The sequence below is a fragment of the Aulostomus chinensis genome, chromosome 21, assembly GCF_037954235.1.
Source record: "Aulostomus chinensis isolate RoL2024-O1b breed Wild chromosome 21, RoL_Achi_v1.0, whole genome shotgun sequence".
In the NCBI taxonomy this organism is placed as follows: domain Eukaryota; kingdom Metazoa; phylum Chordata; class Actinopteri; order Syngnathiformes; family Aulostomidae; genus Aulostomus; species Aulostomus chinensis.
The window spans coordinates 13,811,971-13,832,334 of record NC_141340.1 but is presented as its reverse complement, the minus strand read 5'-3'; the positions used below and the strand labels follow the sequence as shown (position 1 = coordinate 13,832,334).

Sequence of the window (20,364 nt, the reverse complement as noted above, 5' to 3'; positions counted from 1 at the left end):
CTCTCCTCTTCAGGAGGATCTATCTATCTACCTGTGTCTGTCATATATTTTACTTATTGAACAAAAGCAGTTGAACGCAGCTGTCAATGAAGGATAAGCGAGGCTTCCGGCTAGTTCTTGGCTCTGAGCGCTGCCTTATGTCTTGCAGAGGTTATGTCTTTACTTCTCAAGGTAAAAAAGCATTCACACTGATCCCCAATTTCCCTCGGGCACAGCTGCTCCGCGTTCTGGCTGTGACAGCAATCGTGTCCACACAGCTGCAATTTCCAGCTGTCCATGTGATTTGTTAACTAACCAGTTTTCCTGATTTGGTTATTGTCTTATGTGTTTCTATCACGTGCACGTAGAATACATGTTCATATTGTGTCCTTTTCTTGTCAGTTTTTGCGAGCAGCAGCTTCCACATGGCGTTTTATTTTGAAAACTGACCAAATATACTGCGGCGTCATCTGGAGATTTCCTGTCTGGCTCCATCTGCTCTGCATGGATTGATGCACCACCCATCATAAATAGACCCTCCGCTATTCCTGGTGAAGCGGCGCACCGTGACAAGTTAGTGGCTAGGAATTGGAAAGGAGTGGCACTGACCAGCCGGTCACCAGTCAGGCCCTGTCATTCGCCTCCCTGGCCGGGCTGTTGGTACATCCCAAGGAAAAAAAAACATCCATAAAATGGTTGTTACATTTTTCTCTATTTCCAAAAACCCTGCAAAATTACTGATTAATTTATCAAAATTTGATCCGTTCAGTCCATTAACATTTGGAAAGTCTAGAAAAGATACAAGTTAATTTTATGTGCAGCTGGGGTGAACCTCATCCTTGGGCGAGGAGCTGGCTCACGAGGACGTACAGCAGTCAGTCTGTCTAACGGTCTGGGAGATTAACACTTTTGGTGGCCTGATATGAGTGATTCAGCTCCCCTTGCCTCAACCCAATAGAAGAGCTTTTTCCGTGCACTGGTGGAAAGTTATCTGTCTAAGATCTTCTACAGGTCAGTGACTTGCCTTTGGTGTCATAGGAGGTGTAGAATCTGGATCTGACACACCAGATAGATTTCTCCCTCATTGCCTTCTTGCAGTTCCATCTACAGGTCACTGTAATGCAGGTTTCAGTTGGTCCTTCTGCAGGTCTGTTTTTAACCATTGGAAGTACATACATGAATATTGTAGTGCGTGCTGTACTTTTTGTTTTGAGGACAATGTGAATGCTATCCAAAAGGTTACTGAATTTACTGCGTGATATGAACAATAAGTATTCTTTGTCAGGAGCTACATTAACGTTGCCTTCCGTTTATTTGATGTTGTGAGTAACAGAAGCTCAGTAGCCTTGTGGTTGTTGTTGGTTTTTTTTTTAATTAGCACTGGCTTTGTGTATGCTCTGCAAACACTGTTTGATGTTGAGAACAGATAAAATTTGATTGTTTGATTTTTGCAAGAAGAGCCAGAGGTTTTCTGAATGTAGTTTGAAAATTGGGTTTTGAATTTTTTTTTAATTAATCTTTTTCCCAGAACAAAACTTGAAAAGGAATGCAGCATTGTGTGAAAACTAAAGACTTTATCCACTGCACAAAATAAAGTGAAGGTTCAATTACTAGTTCACTTAATTTCGCTTTATTTTTCCATTCATTGAAATTCAGCTTACAGCGGAGTGCAGATAAAAATAACCCACAAGATGATGTGTACATTCATCACAATAATTACCTATACCTCACCACATTATCTTATCATTATTATTATTATTATTATTATTATAATAAGATCCTTTTTGTAAAGCTTTAAAGTCAAACGGATGAATTGGAAAGGATGAGAAAAAAAGTGTTTAGTGTAAAAATGAATGTTACAAATGCCTCTTAGAAATAAGATACGATAATACAGGCACACCTGAATACATGGGCACAGCACATGGATAATGGATTGAATGATCAGTGGAAAAAGACATTTGGCAAGAGCATAAATGAAGCACTCAAGTGTAGAGAACCTCAAAGAGAACTTGTATGGAAGATGTCATTTCCATGACCCTTGAGTTGTTGAACCTGGACAACAGACCGTACCCTCACGTAAAATTTTTGAAATCATACCTCTTGCTGCTAAATGTAAATATATGACTGCTATTAGCTTTCCATCCAAATGTATGGACATTTTTAAATGAGTTTTTATAGGTGGGGCAAAAGAATTGTAAGAAATAATTTAAAGTACTGCAAATATTCAGTGTTTGTTTATTGAGATGAGCAGAACTTCGTAGGATGGTTCTTTCGTTTGCTGCTCCAGAAGAAAAGAGCGCACTGGGATGAAGTCATTAAAAGAGCGGCAGTTAAACCTAAAAATAATTAAGGAAAATGGGGAGAAAGAAATATCTGATAGACAGAATACTTGTTCACAGATCATGGAAATGTTCACATTATATTTATTTGCATTAATCTTGACTTGATTCACCAACTTTTCCACTGTTTCAAGTTAAGATGTGAAAACTTTAGAGGTTTATTTGAATTTTCAGTGTTTCCAGTCAGCTTTGGTTTTTTTCATGCACAAATTGAAAATGCGCATAAAGAGCTGGATGGAAAAGCACCAAGTGTTGCCTCATTCAGCCGTTTACACTCCCACACTGATGGCAGACGCCACCATGCAAGCTGCCAACCAGCTCATCAGGAGCAATTTGGGGTTCAGTGTTTTGCTCAAGGACACTTCGACACGGTCTCAGGGGGATCAAACCAGGAAGCCTCTGATTACTAGACAGCCCCCCCCCCCCACACGCCTCCCCAAGCCGTGCCGCCATGCGAGGTTCTCAACTGTGCTGCCCAAACACAAGGCTTTGTCTGAGCTTTTTATGTCTTATCTAGGTCTGAGCCAAATGAAATGTCATGCCATCATCCCCCTCAGTCAAATAGAAAACTGCACATGTCTCAAACAAGCAACAATGCGCTGCAATTAAATCCATTCCAAGAGCTACAAAAGCTCCCTCTAAGCTGAGGTTCCTGTTACATTGTATCTTGCAGGACGCAGCACATCCATTCAGTGGAAGCTCTACTGTGCCTGCAGACAATAGCCCCGGTAGAATATTGGGGTGGTAGAGTATCGTGACATTTGATGGCAAATGTGTTGCAGCTGGCATTATCTCTGTAGCAGCCAATACACAATGAGCCAACTAAGCAATTTTGGGAAGACAGTACCTGTCCCTGGCATTAATCACAGAGGGTTTGTGTGTCTACTCTAGAAACGATCACTGGCTTTCTTTGACACTAAATGGCTCGCAGTAATATCTGTTATTGAATGCAGGGACTCAGATATTGGATTTCCAGACATTGGTTTCTTGATTAGAGAAAACATCTTCTGCTTAATGACTGTAATTGTTTGCATGTATGGTTATTAAATATTGTTTTCAGAAAGCAATGAAACATCCAGAAAGCAATTCAGAGCCTTGCAATGGGAATTGCGAAAATAAAAGCTGAATTTGTGGATTTTATGGGGAGTTGCAGTTTTGCAAAATGACCATGTTATTGTCCAGATGAATCACTGTTCACCTTCGTCCTCATAACACTCGTATAATAAGGCCTAATTGATGGTGAGCATTGATCCATTTTGTGAATAAAGTTGTCCTCTATTCACTGTATACAACTTCATTCAAGCCACAAGTTGCACTGGTTTTGTACTTGTTGATTTAATGGTCCTTTATGTCACTAAATATGCCTTTTTTCAGAATTCGCAGTTTTTGGCTAAATTCTCCTTTTTCCAGTGCAAAAACAAAAACACACACACACAAAAAAAAAAAACACGTACAATTTTGTAAATAGCACTGTTATTTCCGTGAAAACCCACAATTAATTTTTTTCAAATTGTTACCATCAAAAAAAAAAACCCCACAAAAAAAACAACCAGATTGTGAAATGAAGCAATGCAAATAACTTAGAGGGAATCTTTTTACATGCATGCGGTAAATTTATCAGTCCTGTTTCATTTCATTCAGACGTGCCTTTGCCAGGGCTGTGTTATTGTGTGTGCTAACACGATGTCAAGGTGTCATCGTACAGCTAAATGGAATGGAGCCATCATTACAGTTATAAGTCACGCCTGTGATTTTGGTGCCATTAAAAGCTCAGTAAGGCTTATTTTGCAATAACCGGTTTCAAGCTGTATCTGGATGGTTTATGAAACCAAAATCATGCCGTGGATTTGGCGAAACGCGTGTTCCTAAAGGTTTTTTTTCTCCTGTGGCAGGTCAGTTAACTGATACACAGCTCTCAGTAATACGAGGTGAGTCTGTCCTCTAAACGCAGACTCGCCAATTTAGCCATCTCACTCACATGAACATCTGATCTTTGTTGCTGGGATCCCGTTTGCCAAACTTTGACTCATTTTCACTCAGGAGCTGAGATGCCAGACACAGAAGTGGTGTTTGTCAGAGAGTGAAAATAACCATCTGCAGACCGTCTCGCTAACATGTTTTATTTACAGACACCAACATGCCTTGCCGGCTGTCTGTCCACTGTCTAGATTGCTGGCTGATGAGATGTATTGGATGTTTGATGTGCAGTCTGTCTGGGTCCTCTGACTTGTTTACTGTTTGTGTACACTAACTTTCTTGATGCTAATGGCTCACTTACTCAATGTTTTATGAACATCCCTAGATTTCAAAAATATATCTATTTACCAAATAAACAGCACTTTTCATCTCATTCACATCACATATTTAAGCTTTCCCAAAAAAAAAAGGGGATATTATTTATCAAAACCTTTTCGGTCGAGTGTGTTTTTTAAAGCGACAGGCTTATTCACTCATGTCCACTTGATGTCATTGTATGCTAGAGCGTGTGCATAGGCACAGAGGCTTGTAATTATGGAAATAATACACTTTTTAAGACATAGAGACGAATGCCTCGTGGCTCAAAACGAGAGGTTTGACTGTGCCGCTGTGTCATCATGTACAAGCTCAAGAGAGGAGGGCTCGTTCGTCACATGGTTAGCTTGCGATAATCCAGTTCAGTTGTTCTCAGACGTGATGTAAGAATCATTTATGCTGTCAAGATAGGGGAGACACTCCCCTCAAAGTGTTAAAACCATATCCACTCAAGTCAGCCAGTGTTTAGCTAGCTGAAGCAGACATCATTGTTGAAATGCTATATATTTAACACAAGTTTCAAAAAAGAAAACCTTTAACAGCATTGGTATTTAAGGAAGTATAGACTTAGTCCAAAAAAGGTCTGTCTTCCTGTAAAATACGCGTTTAGCCTGTAAAATCTGCGCAAATTGACATGCAGTATCAGGGAGGTAGTCTTTGCACATGAAATAAGATCACATGACTTTTGTGTCAACGTTTGAAACGTTACTTCACCCAAAAATTGTTCCTGGTCTTCCAAGTGTCCCCTTGCATTAATTCTTTAGGTTGGAAAAAAACCTACAAAAATGATTAGCTTGACGCTAAGGAAGACTGACGATGAACCCACCAAAACCGTCCAAGTTGAAGTATCCAGTCCAAATCTTCTTTATCCAGCTGTATCCTCAATAATCTACAAACACTTTGATTTTTGTAAAAAAAACAAAACAGGGCATTTACCATGTATGCATATGGCTGTGGGAATTCATCGGTCACCAGCGGGATTTGTCCTGTCGCTACATTTGAGTGATGTGTGACGATGACACCTATTCAGGAGCCCAGCAATGAGCAACGACAGCTGGACTTATTCTAAATGTAAATAAATATTTGGCTTCGCCAACTAAAGATTCACTAGCTAAAATAGTAATTAAACCCTCGTCTTGTGTCTTGCTCTGCAGACGTTTTCCTGCACCAGTGTGGGCTTATACTCCATGAACTAAAGCTAGCACTGATTTATATCTCCACATCAGATGGTGAAAGAGAGGAGCTGGGTCTAACAGGAAATTGACTCCATGATCAAATCCCCACTCAGTCAGTTCATTATTTAGTCTTCCACTGAAGCTGAGGCCTGCTCTATTGACAAAATCCAGTCCCAGTGCTTTGCTCCCTCTGAAACTCGCAGCCCAATCGTGTTATTTCTCTCTCCTTCTGCTTGGAGCTGAGACGAGATCAAGGCAAATGTTTTTTCCAGTGATGACTTTATACATTTAAAGCGAATTTTACTGCAGGGTCAGTCATTTTATTTTGTGACGTATTTAAGGTTATGAGCAGAATGTGTTTTCCAGCGAAAGAGAAAGAGTCTACATCAATCTTTGATAAAGGTTAATTAAGAAAGTCCATTTTCTTTGAGCTATTTTTAACTTGTGCATTTCAGACAAAACTACCCTCCCGTAAATGCGTGTCAACGTCACCGTGAGCACAGTCTGGATGAGGTTAATGAGGTTGGATTTGTAGTGACAGCCGACCTGCTATTTTAGTAAGAAAGACGATCAAGTGGAGACTCACACAAGGAAATGTCAATTTATACGTACATCATCAAAGGCACAAAATCACCTGCTGAGCCACTGTTGCTGTGCTGATTTAAAAAGCAAGGAGCAGATAATTGCACCGTGTTTAAAAAGCATATGAAATCTGTGGCTGCTTATCCTTTGTTGTGACATAAGGTGTGAAGATCAGCGCGGTGCAGAAAATCACATTCTGGTAACATTTCACATCACTGTTCTAAGGTGTCAGTGTTAATGGCACTTGAAACATTATTGCCTGCAGAGTCCCATATTATGAAGGGCTCATTTTATACCTGCCAACCAATTTATTTGGTGTGCATGCATGATATACATATAGAAAGATCTATCCATGCACTACTGCTTTGTTGCAGATTAAGGTGTTTTTTTTTTTTCATGTGGAAACCTCTGACAGTAAATCATTCCTGTGAACTCAACTATGTTTTAGACATGCATCACTTTCCTGTATCCTGGGTAAAATAATGAGAAATGTGAGAAGAGAAGCATCACATTTTAATGAGTCTACAAGGACCCATTTGTCAAGTGATGGATTGGTTTGGGGCACAGGTGAATGTGTGTGTGTGTGGTAATGTGTGTTGGAGGCTTATAACCATTTGTAAATAGAGCCCCAATGTTAACATTCATTCATGTGCTACAATCATCCACCGACATGGTTAAAGACATCGCTGAAATGTCATTTATACATTTGTATGAGCGTCTGTCTCTATTAAGAAGCCCAACATATAGGGCAGCGTGCTCAAGAGGTCAGTCGTAGTGGATACGCTGTTATGTGAGCTATAGATAGATGGAAATTATAGGTAATCAATATCTAGATGGGTACGGAAGGAAAGGTAGCTCTGTTATCAAGTCTGAAAACTGTAATATACCGTGCAATCAGGTAACTTCAGTCGACTCGAGTTAAATTCCAGTGTTGCTCTCATTTTGATTTACAAATTTTGAAGAATTGATACCAGGCAATTTATGATGCTTTGCTCTGTGTCTGAATTTGTAGTCGCTTTTATTCGAATTGCAGTTTTTGAGAAAAGTGGCGGAAAATGCATAAGAAAGTCAACTGGTTTTAAATTTAGTTGCTTTGGTTTAAGTTCCGCCCCCTTGTTAAACTGATTACTTGCGATTTCTTGCTTCATTGTTCTCATTGTCATAAAAACAAGATGATATCTGTATTTTATTCACACAGAGAAATACACCTGAATTTGAAAGAGCAACATTCTTCTTTATTTCCAGAGCATTTAGAGAATCTTATTGCTCATTAAAGCTTCATTATAAAAAAAAAAAAAAACAAAACAGAGAGAAAAACATGAAGAAATTGCTCTGGCTTTGCTTGGCCAATATTATTGTTGGCCATCAAACCAATACTGATGTGTTTAAAAAAAAAAAAAAAGGCCCAAATCTGCTGATGACAGGCTCGTATTATTGGGCATCCCTTGTGGGATTTTTGTGCCCGTGTCAAACAAGCATGTTCTCTTAAGTTTGTAGAATACTGTATGATGTATCGGCAGGACATCTTTGCAGGACCAGCATAAATAAATATTGCACCTTCTTGTGATTTAAAAAAGATTGAAGTCAGCTATATTGTGATTTTGATGAATTGTGCAGTCCTACTTTGTGCTTTAAAACTGATTGGATTGACATTGACATGATACATTGTTACTCCAATTTTGGGCTCAATCAATGTGCTTTTACTGCAAATCCTTATACTTCTTTGTGTGTCTGTTAGCAATGCCGGTGCCAGAGCAGCCAGCTGAGCAGGAGAAGGGGGCCATGGTGCCCCCTGTGATGCCAGCCTCAAATGGGGACAGATCCGAAACCGAGACCACCTCCTCCATCCTGGCCTCTGTCAAAGAGCAGGTAGGAACTTTCCCATGGATGTGTGTGTGTGTGTGCGTGTGTGTGCGCGCGCGCTCCATGTACAAACCTGTATAGTCTAGAACTTTCATAACAAAATCCACTTTGGGATTATGGATCTCCTCTCCTGTCTCTTGGTCCCCCTCTTGAACAGCTTGCTCAAGGGCTTTCATGTTTTCACTGTTATTCAGAGGAAAGGCACTCCACTATTACTTGAAAGTGTTTAAAAGGAACCAGAGATTGATTGGTGCCAAAGGATTGCAAGAGAGGAATGGATGGAAATGGTGGAGATTACAGGGCAAGAGCTGTAGCTGAGTAGACATAATTGAGAGAGTAATTAAAATCAAGGCAATTACCCGACGGGGATCCGCCGGTAGGTAGCTGCAGCGCAGCAAGACGGCAGGCCTGGGAATGATGTGAGTAGCAGGAGTTTGGACAAGGGAAGGACGCAAGGACACAGAAGCGGGGGATATTATGCAGGATGGTTTGATGGGACAGATGAGAGATGTGTACAGCTCGATAACGACTGACGTGCTGAATGTGGGGCGGAAAAGGGGCGGTGAGATGGACCGAGGGTTTACAGTCAATATCGTCGGTTAATATGGCCGTGTTTGTCTTTTGGGAAAGAATGCAAAGTTTGTTTTACATCTCATTTAAGCGTAAAATAAACAACCCCAAACACAAAGACGCGAGAAGAACAGACACGCTTAGTCCCTCTGAAAAAGTTCACACTAATTGCATTTGGTGATTTGTGTGTAGCCCGGGACTCATTCCTTGGTGTAATGGAACAGTGTTTCATTTGGATTTAACTCATCAGCAAGTGCAATACACCACAGACTTATCATTTTGTCTATCTACATTGCGTCTGTTCTCTTTAATTTAATATCATGAAATATTCCATTTACCCTCTCCGAGTGAAGGACAAGTGCCTGTGGCAGTTTAAGCTGCTTCTTTTTTTCCCCTGTAACAGCAAGCATCCATTTGTGTTTTATTTTTCCACGAAAAAAAAAAAAAAAAAAAAAACCTCTCGGTGATCTCACATTAGTGAATTGCTGAAACATGCATTGGACTAGATTTGAACCTGCAGTTCCCCTTCTCATTCCCAGAGCAAGCGTACAGAAGTTAGCCAAAAGGGAATACATCAGACCTTCAAGAATTGTTGAGGTATTATTTTCTACTGCAGCATGACAGCTCTATAAGTCTCTCGTCTTTCCCTGAGGAAGAAATTAGTTCCTTGTTCAGTTGTCAGATGGCAACAGGAAATGACTTTTTGAGCAACATGAGTGGGAGGTTACAATAAGTCTCATCAACTCCACATTTTCTGAGTGAAGGAGATCCTGCAACATTTAATGGTTTGTTATGCAAAAAACAACAACCCAGTTTTGTCAAGTATGTTTGTCTACTTTAAATAGGAAATAAAGAATCCATGACTTATTAAAACCTTCGATATCAGATGTTTTTCTTCACTTGTGTGGTCTGTGTGACACACAGGACTGTACCGTATAGCTGTTGGAAGGGCTTTGCGAGGTACTGTACATCGTTCAAGGGAAGGGCTACCCAATTACAAATAAAGCCAGATTTTCAAACCAAAGAATTTATCCGGGCCAGACAGCAGCCAGCAAGCAGCAGGTCATGACAAGTTTCAAACCAACAGAAATGTGTGTGTCCTAATGGCAGCAAACTGAGCGGTTCCTCTTGTAGGTATTTGCCGCCAAAAATACCCCCTGAAAAAAACCCATATAAACACAATTTTGCTGCACCGGTTTCATCTGAGGATTCATCTGCTGCTATAGACATGATTCCAGCTTTCTTCAGGTCTCCTACAGCGTTTCAAACACATCTGTAGCAAATTCAGCCCTGTGAACATTTGTCGTTTCTGATGGGAACCAAAGGACACTTTTTTATTTTGTTGTCATATAACCTCATTCACGGCAGCCAGTATGCAGTCTCTCATGGTTTCAGACTCTGTGCATGGCCTTTTCTTCCTTGCCAATATTCATGAAACACGAAGGGGAGCTGCTGTAGCCCAACTCTTGGGCTGCGCATGAACACACCATTGAAGTGCAGCTCCGCTTGTAAGATGCAATCAAACATGGCACATTTACAGCCCTCTCTCGAGATCCCTCGAAATCATCACAGCATAACCACGATTTCAGACAAGACTACACAACTGGTTTGTTTCACAGAACCGTCTGAGAAGTCGCCCATAGAAACTGTTCAGAAGATGGCAGACATTTCCTTAAACATTTGGCAGTTGATTGGATGAAGCTTCTGTTGATCGTCTATCAACCAATCAGATCGATGAAGTAATGAAAAAGCGAAAACCAGTCACCAGAAGAGCAAAAACAACTGTTCTTTCAAGGAAATCCTTCAGTGACGTACCTCTCTCTTCTGTCAAAGCTAACGCCTGATTTAACTGATACTACAAGGGCATCCGTGCTCACCTCTCGTATTGCCCTCACGCCACCGAAACCATGCCATGAAAATACCCTGATTGGTCAAAGCCACTCAGAAACAATCTCTATTACATTTTGCTCTCCATATTTGAAACAATTTACAAGTGCAGTAAGGAAAATGGATTTGTTAAGCGTTATTGGAATCAGATAGTATTTTCTTAAAAACAAGCCCTTTATCTTACTGAGATGCTGCTTAAGCAATTCTGTCTATCGATTGTAATGAGATTGTTTTGGCTACAAATTAGATAAATGTACTAACTCTAATTTAAAAGGGCATCAGGAAAGGCAGACTGTTGGAAGTAGAGGTTGCATTTGGACACTTGTCTCATCAGCATTCATTTACCACATTCTTTCTCTTCCTAAAACGTCCCAGTAGAAACAATTGTTACAATAAGCATTTTTCCCCTAACATTTCTCCTGGTCTTTTTTTGTTGCACACTTGCATTCCATTTTCTTTTTTTGGGAGGCTGAGAAAAAGGAGCAGATAGGTCTTAATGCAAGGGACAAAACTGGCCTGCATGGTTAGCTGAGTAATAAACACGCTTGAGCAGCTGCTGTGTTTGTGGGTGTATTAAATCAGGAAACCAGATTATGTCAATCGTGGAATGACAAGCAAACACTTGGAAGACCACGTCGTCGTATCGCTGCTGTACGCTACACGGTTGTTACTGTTTCAACTGTAAATATTGTGTTGCGCATCTCAGAACGTTCTCAAAATGACATGTCAGTGCCAGAATTTGACCCATTTGGCCAATAATATCTGGAAAGCTAGAAAAGCTGCAGAATGAAATGATTTATCTACATTCAAGTTAGAGGAGAGCTAACTGGAAGTAAACATCCTGGCCGTGACCACCTCCATGGTTACTGTTTCACCTGTAAAATGGTGGTTAAACTCTTCTGAGTGCTATTTGAATGTGATCCATTCATAATGTTGTGGAAAGCCGAGAAGAGCCACATGATTGAATTATTTATCCATATTAGAGCTAGCAGAAGGCTAACTGGAACTAGCCAGCTCTGCTGATAGAGCAGATGCCATATGCCCCCCTCCTCCCTCGCCAGCGTGTTAATGTAGGCATAAACATGAATACTAACGTGGAAGGCAGACATTTACCTGGCCACGATAAGATTAATTAGAAGTCACTGGGTGTGGAATTGAATGTAAGGAACGTTCATTCAAATCCGTTGCAGTGTAGCTTTAAGCACAGCAGTTCCCTGTGACTCCAGTGTTTTGTGTTTGCATCCCAACTCTGAACAAAATCAAGCTAGATCTTGACTTGGACCCATCAGAAAACATTTTCATACATATCAGAGTTTCACTCTGATAATAGCTCTCACACGATGTCTGCCCCTTCATATGAACACATCGCACCAGTAACCCAGAAGGCCCACTCCCATCACTGCACATCATCACTACTCTCTTCACTGTGGTGGTCCCAGTGAGGATACGTGAGGATACACACATGAATTACATTTCATCCTCACATCTGTCTACCTGTGAGTGCTTTGTGTTTGTGCTAAAATCATGATAATATTGTGATTTTTTTTTTAACACTTTAAACCCTGGAGTTGTTCAGCCAGGGTGAGGAGATGACAGTTGCATGTCTACTACATCACTAATACCTCTCTAAAGGGGTGTTTACCTTGCGCCCTGCTGTTTTACAGTTAGCGGCACTCAATATTAAGATTCTTGAAGATAACTTCATGCCTTAAGCTTCTGTTTTTTTTTTTTTTACCATTCAGACAGCTATGATGCAACATTATCCTTCATTAGGAGTTGTGTACACTGTATGTCCAACTGGGGAATTTAAATCCACTCTCCTTGAGCTCTGCTTTTGGATTCCATCAACTCCTGAGGAAAATAAGCTGGCAAAAACATCTCCATGTTCTTCAGCTCGCTGCTAACCGTCTGTATGCTGTTTGATGCTGAGCAGGTTGTGTGCTTTGTAATTTGATTTTTTATTTTTTAATTTTAGTTCCCTAAAAAAGAAAAAAAAAAAGCTGCCAAAAACAACACTTGAGTGAGTGGTGAGAACAGTGAAGCAATAAGCTGAAACTTGTTTTCAATCTCCCAAAGGGAGCTGAAGTGTCAGGTGATAATTCTCAGCAGGTTCATCAGGAGGAGCAACACCTCCGACTTCTGATACGTTGTCATTATGGTGAGGTGATAATAGTTCCAAGCAGAGACACTGTCTGGTTCGCTGAATTTTGTACCCCACAAAGGGCTGAGGGTCAGCGAAGTCGATGAGCTCAACAGGAAATCTGCTTCCGCTTAATTTCCTCGTTCCCTGATGTGCATCTCTCAGTAAAAATTGTCATAATTAACAGCTCCTGTGCTGCTACATCTGGAGCCATGCGAGTTCCTCAAGATGCTTTGCACAATGTTGCATCAGGTCTCAACTTGCCTCAGGAGCCCTCCACGGAGGCCAATTTAACCAGCGCTGATTTGCTCTACAATCCTTTTTTTTTTTTTTGTCGCAGATTTTCATTTAGCTGGAGTTAATTGCCTGGTCTGTTTCTGGAACAAGCCTATGCAATTTAACCTGGTTTCTTGCGAAATCGTAATCTGCATCTTTTTCTCTTGTTTTTTTCCCCTGATTGATGCTGTGACTGAATGTTTCGACTGATGATGAGTTTAATGAGAGCTGTTTTGTACGTATCACCTTGACATTCACTCACCTGGCCCAACATCTGATTCATCAACATCTTCTCAGAACACTTTTCTCACCCAGCGTGTTGTTGAATTGCACGGTCAAGCCCGTTGCGTATGAGCTGAATATCACAAACCCCGCGTGTTATCGAGGATACATCAACTGGTGGATGTTTTCATGATTCCATTTTGTTCATTTGAAAGGATCAAGGTCTCTTTCAGAGCAGAGAGCCAGATATATATTTAGTCCTGGAGATGGCTGGTTACTCACCAGTCTTCTTTTGTTTGCTGTTTAATGTGCTTCTTTGGCCTTTGGAGTGAAATGAAAACTTTTTTTTAATCCCAATATTCTCTGCACTAAACCTGGCTACCGCTTGCCTGCATGTTCTCAACACTTTAAGACTTGACAACATTAATCTTAAAGGTGACTTAAACTTGCGCTCCTTTTTTGGATTGTGCGGGTGTAACGTCCTGTTTGTACCTGTTTCAGCAGGTGTTTGTGACTCACAGTATTCAAATTGTTGGTACTGACCAGAATTGCAGGGGTTACTGCTACCAAGTAAATGGGTTTTAGTGAAATAAGAGAGAGTGTGTTACCAGTGTACAGGAAGTAAATTATGTGCAGCACAGACAAAAACTAGCCAATATTTGTTACTGTATCTTCTTAGATGAGAAGATCATTGATTCAGCTAAAGTAAAAATAAGTGACCTAGTTTGACACTAATGTGACACAGAGGCATTTACAGTCACTCTGTGTTGGGTAATAAAATCCAACCAGCACTTGAGAGGACCAGATTATTGACTGATGAAGATTTCAAGCAGTATATTGTTTGAATTTTTTAAAATTATCAGACCATAACAATTAAAAAGGGTACTGGTTGAAATACAGTCTGAGAAATGCATAATTGGACTGCGGTTGTTTCCTTTGGGCTTCCATCAGTCAAAGGTTCTGATGAACTTGTGACTTGATCTTGTCTGTGCTGAGGCTGAAGGCTGATCTGTATTGACAGTGATTTAGTCGTCCGACTCCGGGAACAGAAGCAAGTCAATTGTTCTTAAAAACCCTCTTTGAGATTTTCCCATTCTATCTGACAGGTGAATAACCCTGTGTCTTACAGAGATGCTGCATCTCATGTGATTCAGTCTACATTAACTAAAAAATATATATATATATTCAGGGAATTTGCACATCAAAAAGGTCCCCTCACTATACACAAAACCATGTAAAAGTAACATTTATGTTTAAAAAATTGAGAAAGTGAATGTGCCAGTCTGCGTTTTATATTTTATTTGTCAGTTTTTATGGACAGACCTGCCAGAGATTTTTAACTCAAGACTTTGGTTCAGAGCCTCTTTCGCAGTGTGTGTCCTCGGTGTCCTTCAACATTTGTCACTCTTACTGCACCAGCGAGGGAAACGGATCATTTAACCAGCAGCCACTAGGAGTGTGTTTGTATGCTGTGTTTTGTTTGTTCAGTATATGTTCATTTACATGCAGTGTGTCTGCTTGCTCATGTGTGTTTTTGTTTGTTTGTTTGTTTGTGTGTGTGTATCTGTGGATTAGTACGCTGCAACCTTAAAGATGGTTGTCTGTGAGGGAGGGAAGACATTGCTCTGCCAGTAAACACACTGCAGGACAGACACAGACGCTTTGCCGCTTCACGCCCCCCTCCAACACACACATATACACAAACACACACACACACACACACTCACACTGAGATGGACACGTTTATCTGATTGTACTGTGTACAAAAACCTGTCCTAATGCAGTCAAGCACTTGTCTTTCATTCATTCTTTCAACAGAGAGCAGTAGAGTGTAGTATGTGTTTGTATGCACCATCAAATCTTACGCTTCGTTTCCACATCCGTTACACTTGACAGCCCATTCAGCTCCTCCTTTTGTGTATTCTGAGGCCAGTATTTGCCCCCAGTATGCTGAAATAATCACAGTTTGGATCAGTGGTGGACAAGCAAAAGCAAGCCAACGGACTACGAATGAGTTTTTGCTTGGTCTGTCGCTATCTCCAAAGTCTACCATGTGGATATTCCATGAATCTCCATTTTTGCTGGTAAGTGTCTGTAGAAGGTCAAGATAACTACTTCCTCTTCTGTTTGTTGGGCTCATGTGTAATGTTGCCTGTACTGCCAAAAATACAATATAATGCATACATTGTACGGAACAGACAAATTTATCTGCTCCAAAATGGAAACTATTTCACATTTCTTTTTTGTGACGTTTCCAAAGTTCGTATAAAATTTTCTTGACGGTTGAATAGAACTGATGTGTAACACGAAAGGAGGGGCGGGAAGCAGTGTCAAAAATGAAAGGAAATTATCGCACCCAGGTAGAGACTAAGGACAGTTCAAAAAATAGATGACTAGAAATTGGAACACGTGTTGGAAGAAAAGAATAAGAGAGTGTCAGAGCCAGTGAAAAGAAAGAGTTGATCTTCAGTGGAAGCTCTCCAGTTGCCAGCACTCTACCAAGCAATACGTGCCAATGAAGGTCAATCAGTAAGAGTGGACTCGCAGTACAAAACTGTTTGTTATCTCTGCTGTAGAGAAAAATGATCCAATACAAACACTCCCAGTGCTGCTGGGAAGCTCACAAATAAACTTTCTCAGGGAAAGCCAACCTTACAAGTTGGGTTTATTTTTTTGTTTATTTTTTCCCCTGAAAGCTTGAGAGAAGAGTAATAGTGTGCTGACAATATACAAGTCCAGTTTGTGTAATGGCTGGCTGCAGGTGCTGCCTTTGTCAGTAGTCGAGACCAGCACAGTTGTCGCACAACTGGTGAATGCGCTCAATTTTGATCCAAGCTACTGTGACTGCAGCCCACTCACATGCCTGTTACTCATGAAACCCGTAACATAAAGAATACACAATAAATATTAACTGAGGTCCAATAAAAGCCATCACATTATGGAAGCTCTTTTTGCTCCTGATGTTTTAGAAGCCGGAAAAAGAATAAAGTGAATATAAGAAGATGGGAAAAACTTTTAGTTCCAGTAAAAGTACTGTACCTGTTTTAAGGGATTATTTTGTGGTTATTATGTGAAGGCAGCTGCACTTTTTCTGAAACTAAAAACAGAAAACTAGGGCAACCCCCCCCCCCCCCCCCCCCCCATGATGCTCCGGCAAGCCCAGACTCAATATTAATGTGTTCATTTGTTATGTGTCTACTGTCCCCTCCCTGAGTTATACCTGGTCGTTTCTGAACGATGCGGAATCCTGTAGAACGAGCGAGAACAATGACATTGTTAGACACAAAGTCTAATGAGGCGTGAAATCAATATGTACAATCCCTTCTCACCCAGGGCATGCTGGGTAATGGAGTGTCAGGAGCGCTTTGGAGCTGTTTTAATCACAAGGGCCTCGCAAAATCTTCTCGTAAACAGGCTGGTCACTGCCAGAATACCACGACCTCCTGAGATGTGTGTGTGTGTGTGTGTGTGTGTGTGTCTCAGATTACTGAGTGTCCATATGTTCCCACCTGCATGAAACAAAAACCGGACCATTAGTGCATCTCTGTGTGAATTTAATGTGACGCTGAGACCCCCGTTAACGGAGTGTGATCTTTGCTCCCTCCGCTCCTCCACCCTTTCCCCTTTTCCCTCACCTGGTCGCTTTCATTACCCTTTAATGCCACGATAGAACCCGGCGCCGATTCTGCATATGAACCAAGAGCTCTTCCTGCTAATCACTTTGCCTGCTCCCCCGTCCATCCCCACCACAAAATCCCTCCACCATCTGCATGCTAATGCTACCTGAGCCTCAAAACAAGCTCAGGCTCACATCGGCTGCATGCTGATGAACTTGTTGGCAAAATCTCGCAATAGCCAAAGGACTGCCGTGAAACCTGAATGCTAAAAATATTTTTTAATTGGCATACCTACGGTACATGTATAACTTTATTGCTAATGACAGCATTTTATCCTTTGGTAACTTTCATCTGCTTTGAGCAAAAATTGTCTTTGTTAGCTGTCAGCATCAGGCAATCAAACTTTTCCAGGATGCTTCTGCAAAACTTAACTTCAGCAAACCTCAGAGCAAAGTGGGAGCCATATCCTCTGGATATTACATGCATAAATAAGTATAAATGAGAAATATCTAGAACACATTATATTATCAAGTCTCTCCTGCTCTTTGTCCTAATTGCAGTATGAAAATTGTACATGTATAACAAATAAATTCTTGTTTTTGTAACCTTGTGCGACTCAAAATAGATTTTCTCATTTGAAAACACAAAAGAAAAATAAATAAATCTTACTGTTTCTCACTAGGCATAAATAACAGGCCTGAAATCAGACCAAAACACACACACATACACACACACACACACACACACACACACACACACACACACACACACACACACACACACACACACACTACATTTATTGCATTTACAGATTTTTAGATGTTATACCAGAAAAGTCCTGTTACTTTCTCTATGAACGACTCCTGTTTAGAAATCAACAATATGGCCTGAAATGCATTGTTTCACATTTAATCTATTGAAAAAGACAAGCGATAAAAGTTTATCCTGAAACGTTACAACGTGGAAATGGCCCTGATTCGGCAGAGTCCCATATGTATTCATCCTTCATTACTCTGCATGTTGATGGTGTCGGGTGCTCTCCTGCTGTTCACCGTGGCGATGTTGAAAGCTCGCACCCTTCGGGACTTGCATGGTGATGTGTAAGAAAATCATTGATTAATTGAATGTGTCTCCTTTGTTTGCAGGCAAAGCTAAGCGTTAGGGTCAGACACCAGGGGAGATGTTCTTGTTTGATAGAAGTGGAGAAACATTAGTCCTTTAGCTGCCCCGCAACCCCCTCGCATTATGCAATTCCACTGCAGACATCGCTGATGCTGCTGAGGAGGTGTTTGAAGAGTACCTTTCCCATACAGGCATCACACTGCTTTTACTTTTAGCTTCACTCACTTTGTGTGGGTTCACTGAAGCCACTCTCTCTGTTTCTCGCTCTCTCTTTTAAAAAAAATTGCACCGTGCTAATGATCCAGCGTTATTTATATCCCCTTAAACAACTACAGCTCTTCTTTTTTTAGTCGACTGGAATCATTTTAACTTTAATCTGTGTACGGCAATTCAAAGATTGACTTGTTCTTTAAACTCAGTGCCACTTCATCTGGTACTGTGGACTGCACTGACATAATTAGTAAACATGAGATGGTCCCGTGTGGTTAAGCTTTATCCCTATTTGAGAGGAAATAGGCCTTTCATTCTCCCAGAGTCCCTATCGATCTGAAAATGAGAAAATGGAAAGATTACTCTGATGGAAAGAGCCATTAAAGAGCTGTGGAGGGAAAGAGCTCAGAAAATTCCCAAGTATTTATCAGTTCACTGACATTTTTTTTAACCTTATTTATCCAGAGCATGCTCGCTGATTGTGGATGTTCCTTTTGAAGAGTGCTCTGCTCTACAGTTACAAGCTGTGCTGAATCATGTGAAGCCTGGATATCCACCGAGCAATTGCTTCGTAATGAGCTCACAAGGTCTGAGAGATGTGATCCTCTGCTTAAATTAGTCGACACCCCCAGCATACCCGCTGCAGTCGAGTGTATCCTGTAACCTGTTATGTGACTTCGGAGCTTGTAAAGTTTGGAAATCGAATGTACAGTAACTGCAAAATAGTCGCCAAGTATTTGCGGCAAGGGTGTTATGACAAACTTTTAAATGTATTTCTTGAATTAGACCAATTAGAAAGCCACTGCAGGGTGTAGGTAATGGAAGCCGGGCAGAAATACCACTTTTCTTGTTAACAGCCCAGAGATCTACACTAACAATTACCGTTAAACTTTTATTCACCGTAACTTTTTTATCTTAAAGCGATACTTGACCCAAAAAGGGTATTTTACCTTTGAATTACTCACAAATAGGTGTCTCGAGCTCACGAACACATTTTCCCCTCCTGCATCACTTCTTTGTGTATCCAGGATACAGAGAGAGCCAGCCACGTACATTTAGCTCGAGCTAACGGGGGGTGAACAGCTGAAAAAGCAAAAAAAAGTTCAAGAATGTGCTTACAAACTCTCAAGTCATTATTGTCTGATGTAACCCACATCCTCTTTATCTAGTAGTATAATGAGTAACACAAAGTTGTGAGTTTTGGCTGTTTTTGACAGTTTCAATGTTGTTAGCCACCAGTTGTCAATAGCTTTTAGCTAAATATCTGTGTCTGGCTCTTTCTGCATTCTGGAGTGATAAAGTGATGCAGCGGGAGAAAAAAAAAACATCTTTGTGAGCTTAAGACTCCTATTCGTCAGCACCTGAAAAGCAAAATGCAATTTTGGGATGAAGTCTCGCTTTAGCTTATTTTCAAATGCATTAAAATGGAGGCAACATGTCAAAATTCACATTTCCTCATCAGGCATCACAGACACATAATCGTCTCCGTTTTCATCACGATGCACTCACTCGTATATTTAAGCGCACACGTCTGGATATGCTCTCTGGAAAACTGCAGGGCTCTGGTTTGGAGAAATCCTCTTTTGTTTGCTCCTTTACCATCACTACGCAAAACACAATCACACTCCCCGTCTGTGCACTGTGTGGAACTCCTCACCTCCACTCAAATCACAGAGCGCTTGTGTCCTTAATCAGTCTCGGCAGCTGGACTGTGCCAGCTTCGGTGTTGCAAACATCCGCCTTTTGTTGGACTTCGGCTAAAACGTTCTCCGTCATGTTTCCACTGTCCTCCCAAAGTTTGGGTAATCTTTGTTTCAAGTTTTCCATTCAAATTACTTCCAGGTTACTAAACTTGTGACCATCAAGGGATTCATTTCCGAAGTTTAATCTGCAATACAAATACGTATTACTTTCTTGCCCGTTTTTATTTTCATGCATTTTCCACTTATAAATGAAAAAAAAAAGTTGTTTTCAATCACTGCCACTGTAGTCAGGATGGAAAGCTTTTGTAACGCAGATGATAATTTGCATATTCACTATCAACACTATAAATGTATAATAGCAAACTAGCAAACTAGAAACGTTAATAG

At 40.7% G+C, this 20,364-nt stretch overlaps 1 protein-coding gene across 6 annotated transcripts in view; it reads left to right on the top strand.

The window, feature by feature from the left end:
- ctnnd2a (catenin (cadherin-associated protein), delta 2a) overlaps positions 1–20,364 on the top strand; it is a 292,727-nt gene that overhangs the window by 37,026 nt on the left and 235,337 nt on the right. For all 6 annotated transcript variants that reach the window (XM_086191968.1, XM_086191964.1, XM_086191967.1 and 3 more), the window contains exon 2: positions 8,106–8,236. In XM_086191968.1, coding sequence (XP_086048094.1) covers positions 8,108–8,236 — 129 coding nt within the window. In that variant the 5' untranslated portion in view covers positions 8,106–8,107. The remainder of the gene's footprint in view (positions 1–8,105; positions 8,237–20,364) is intronic.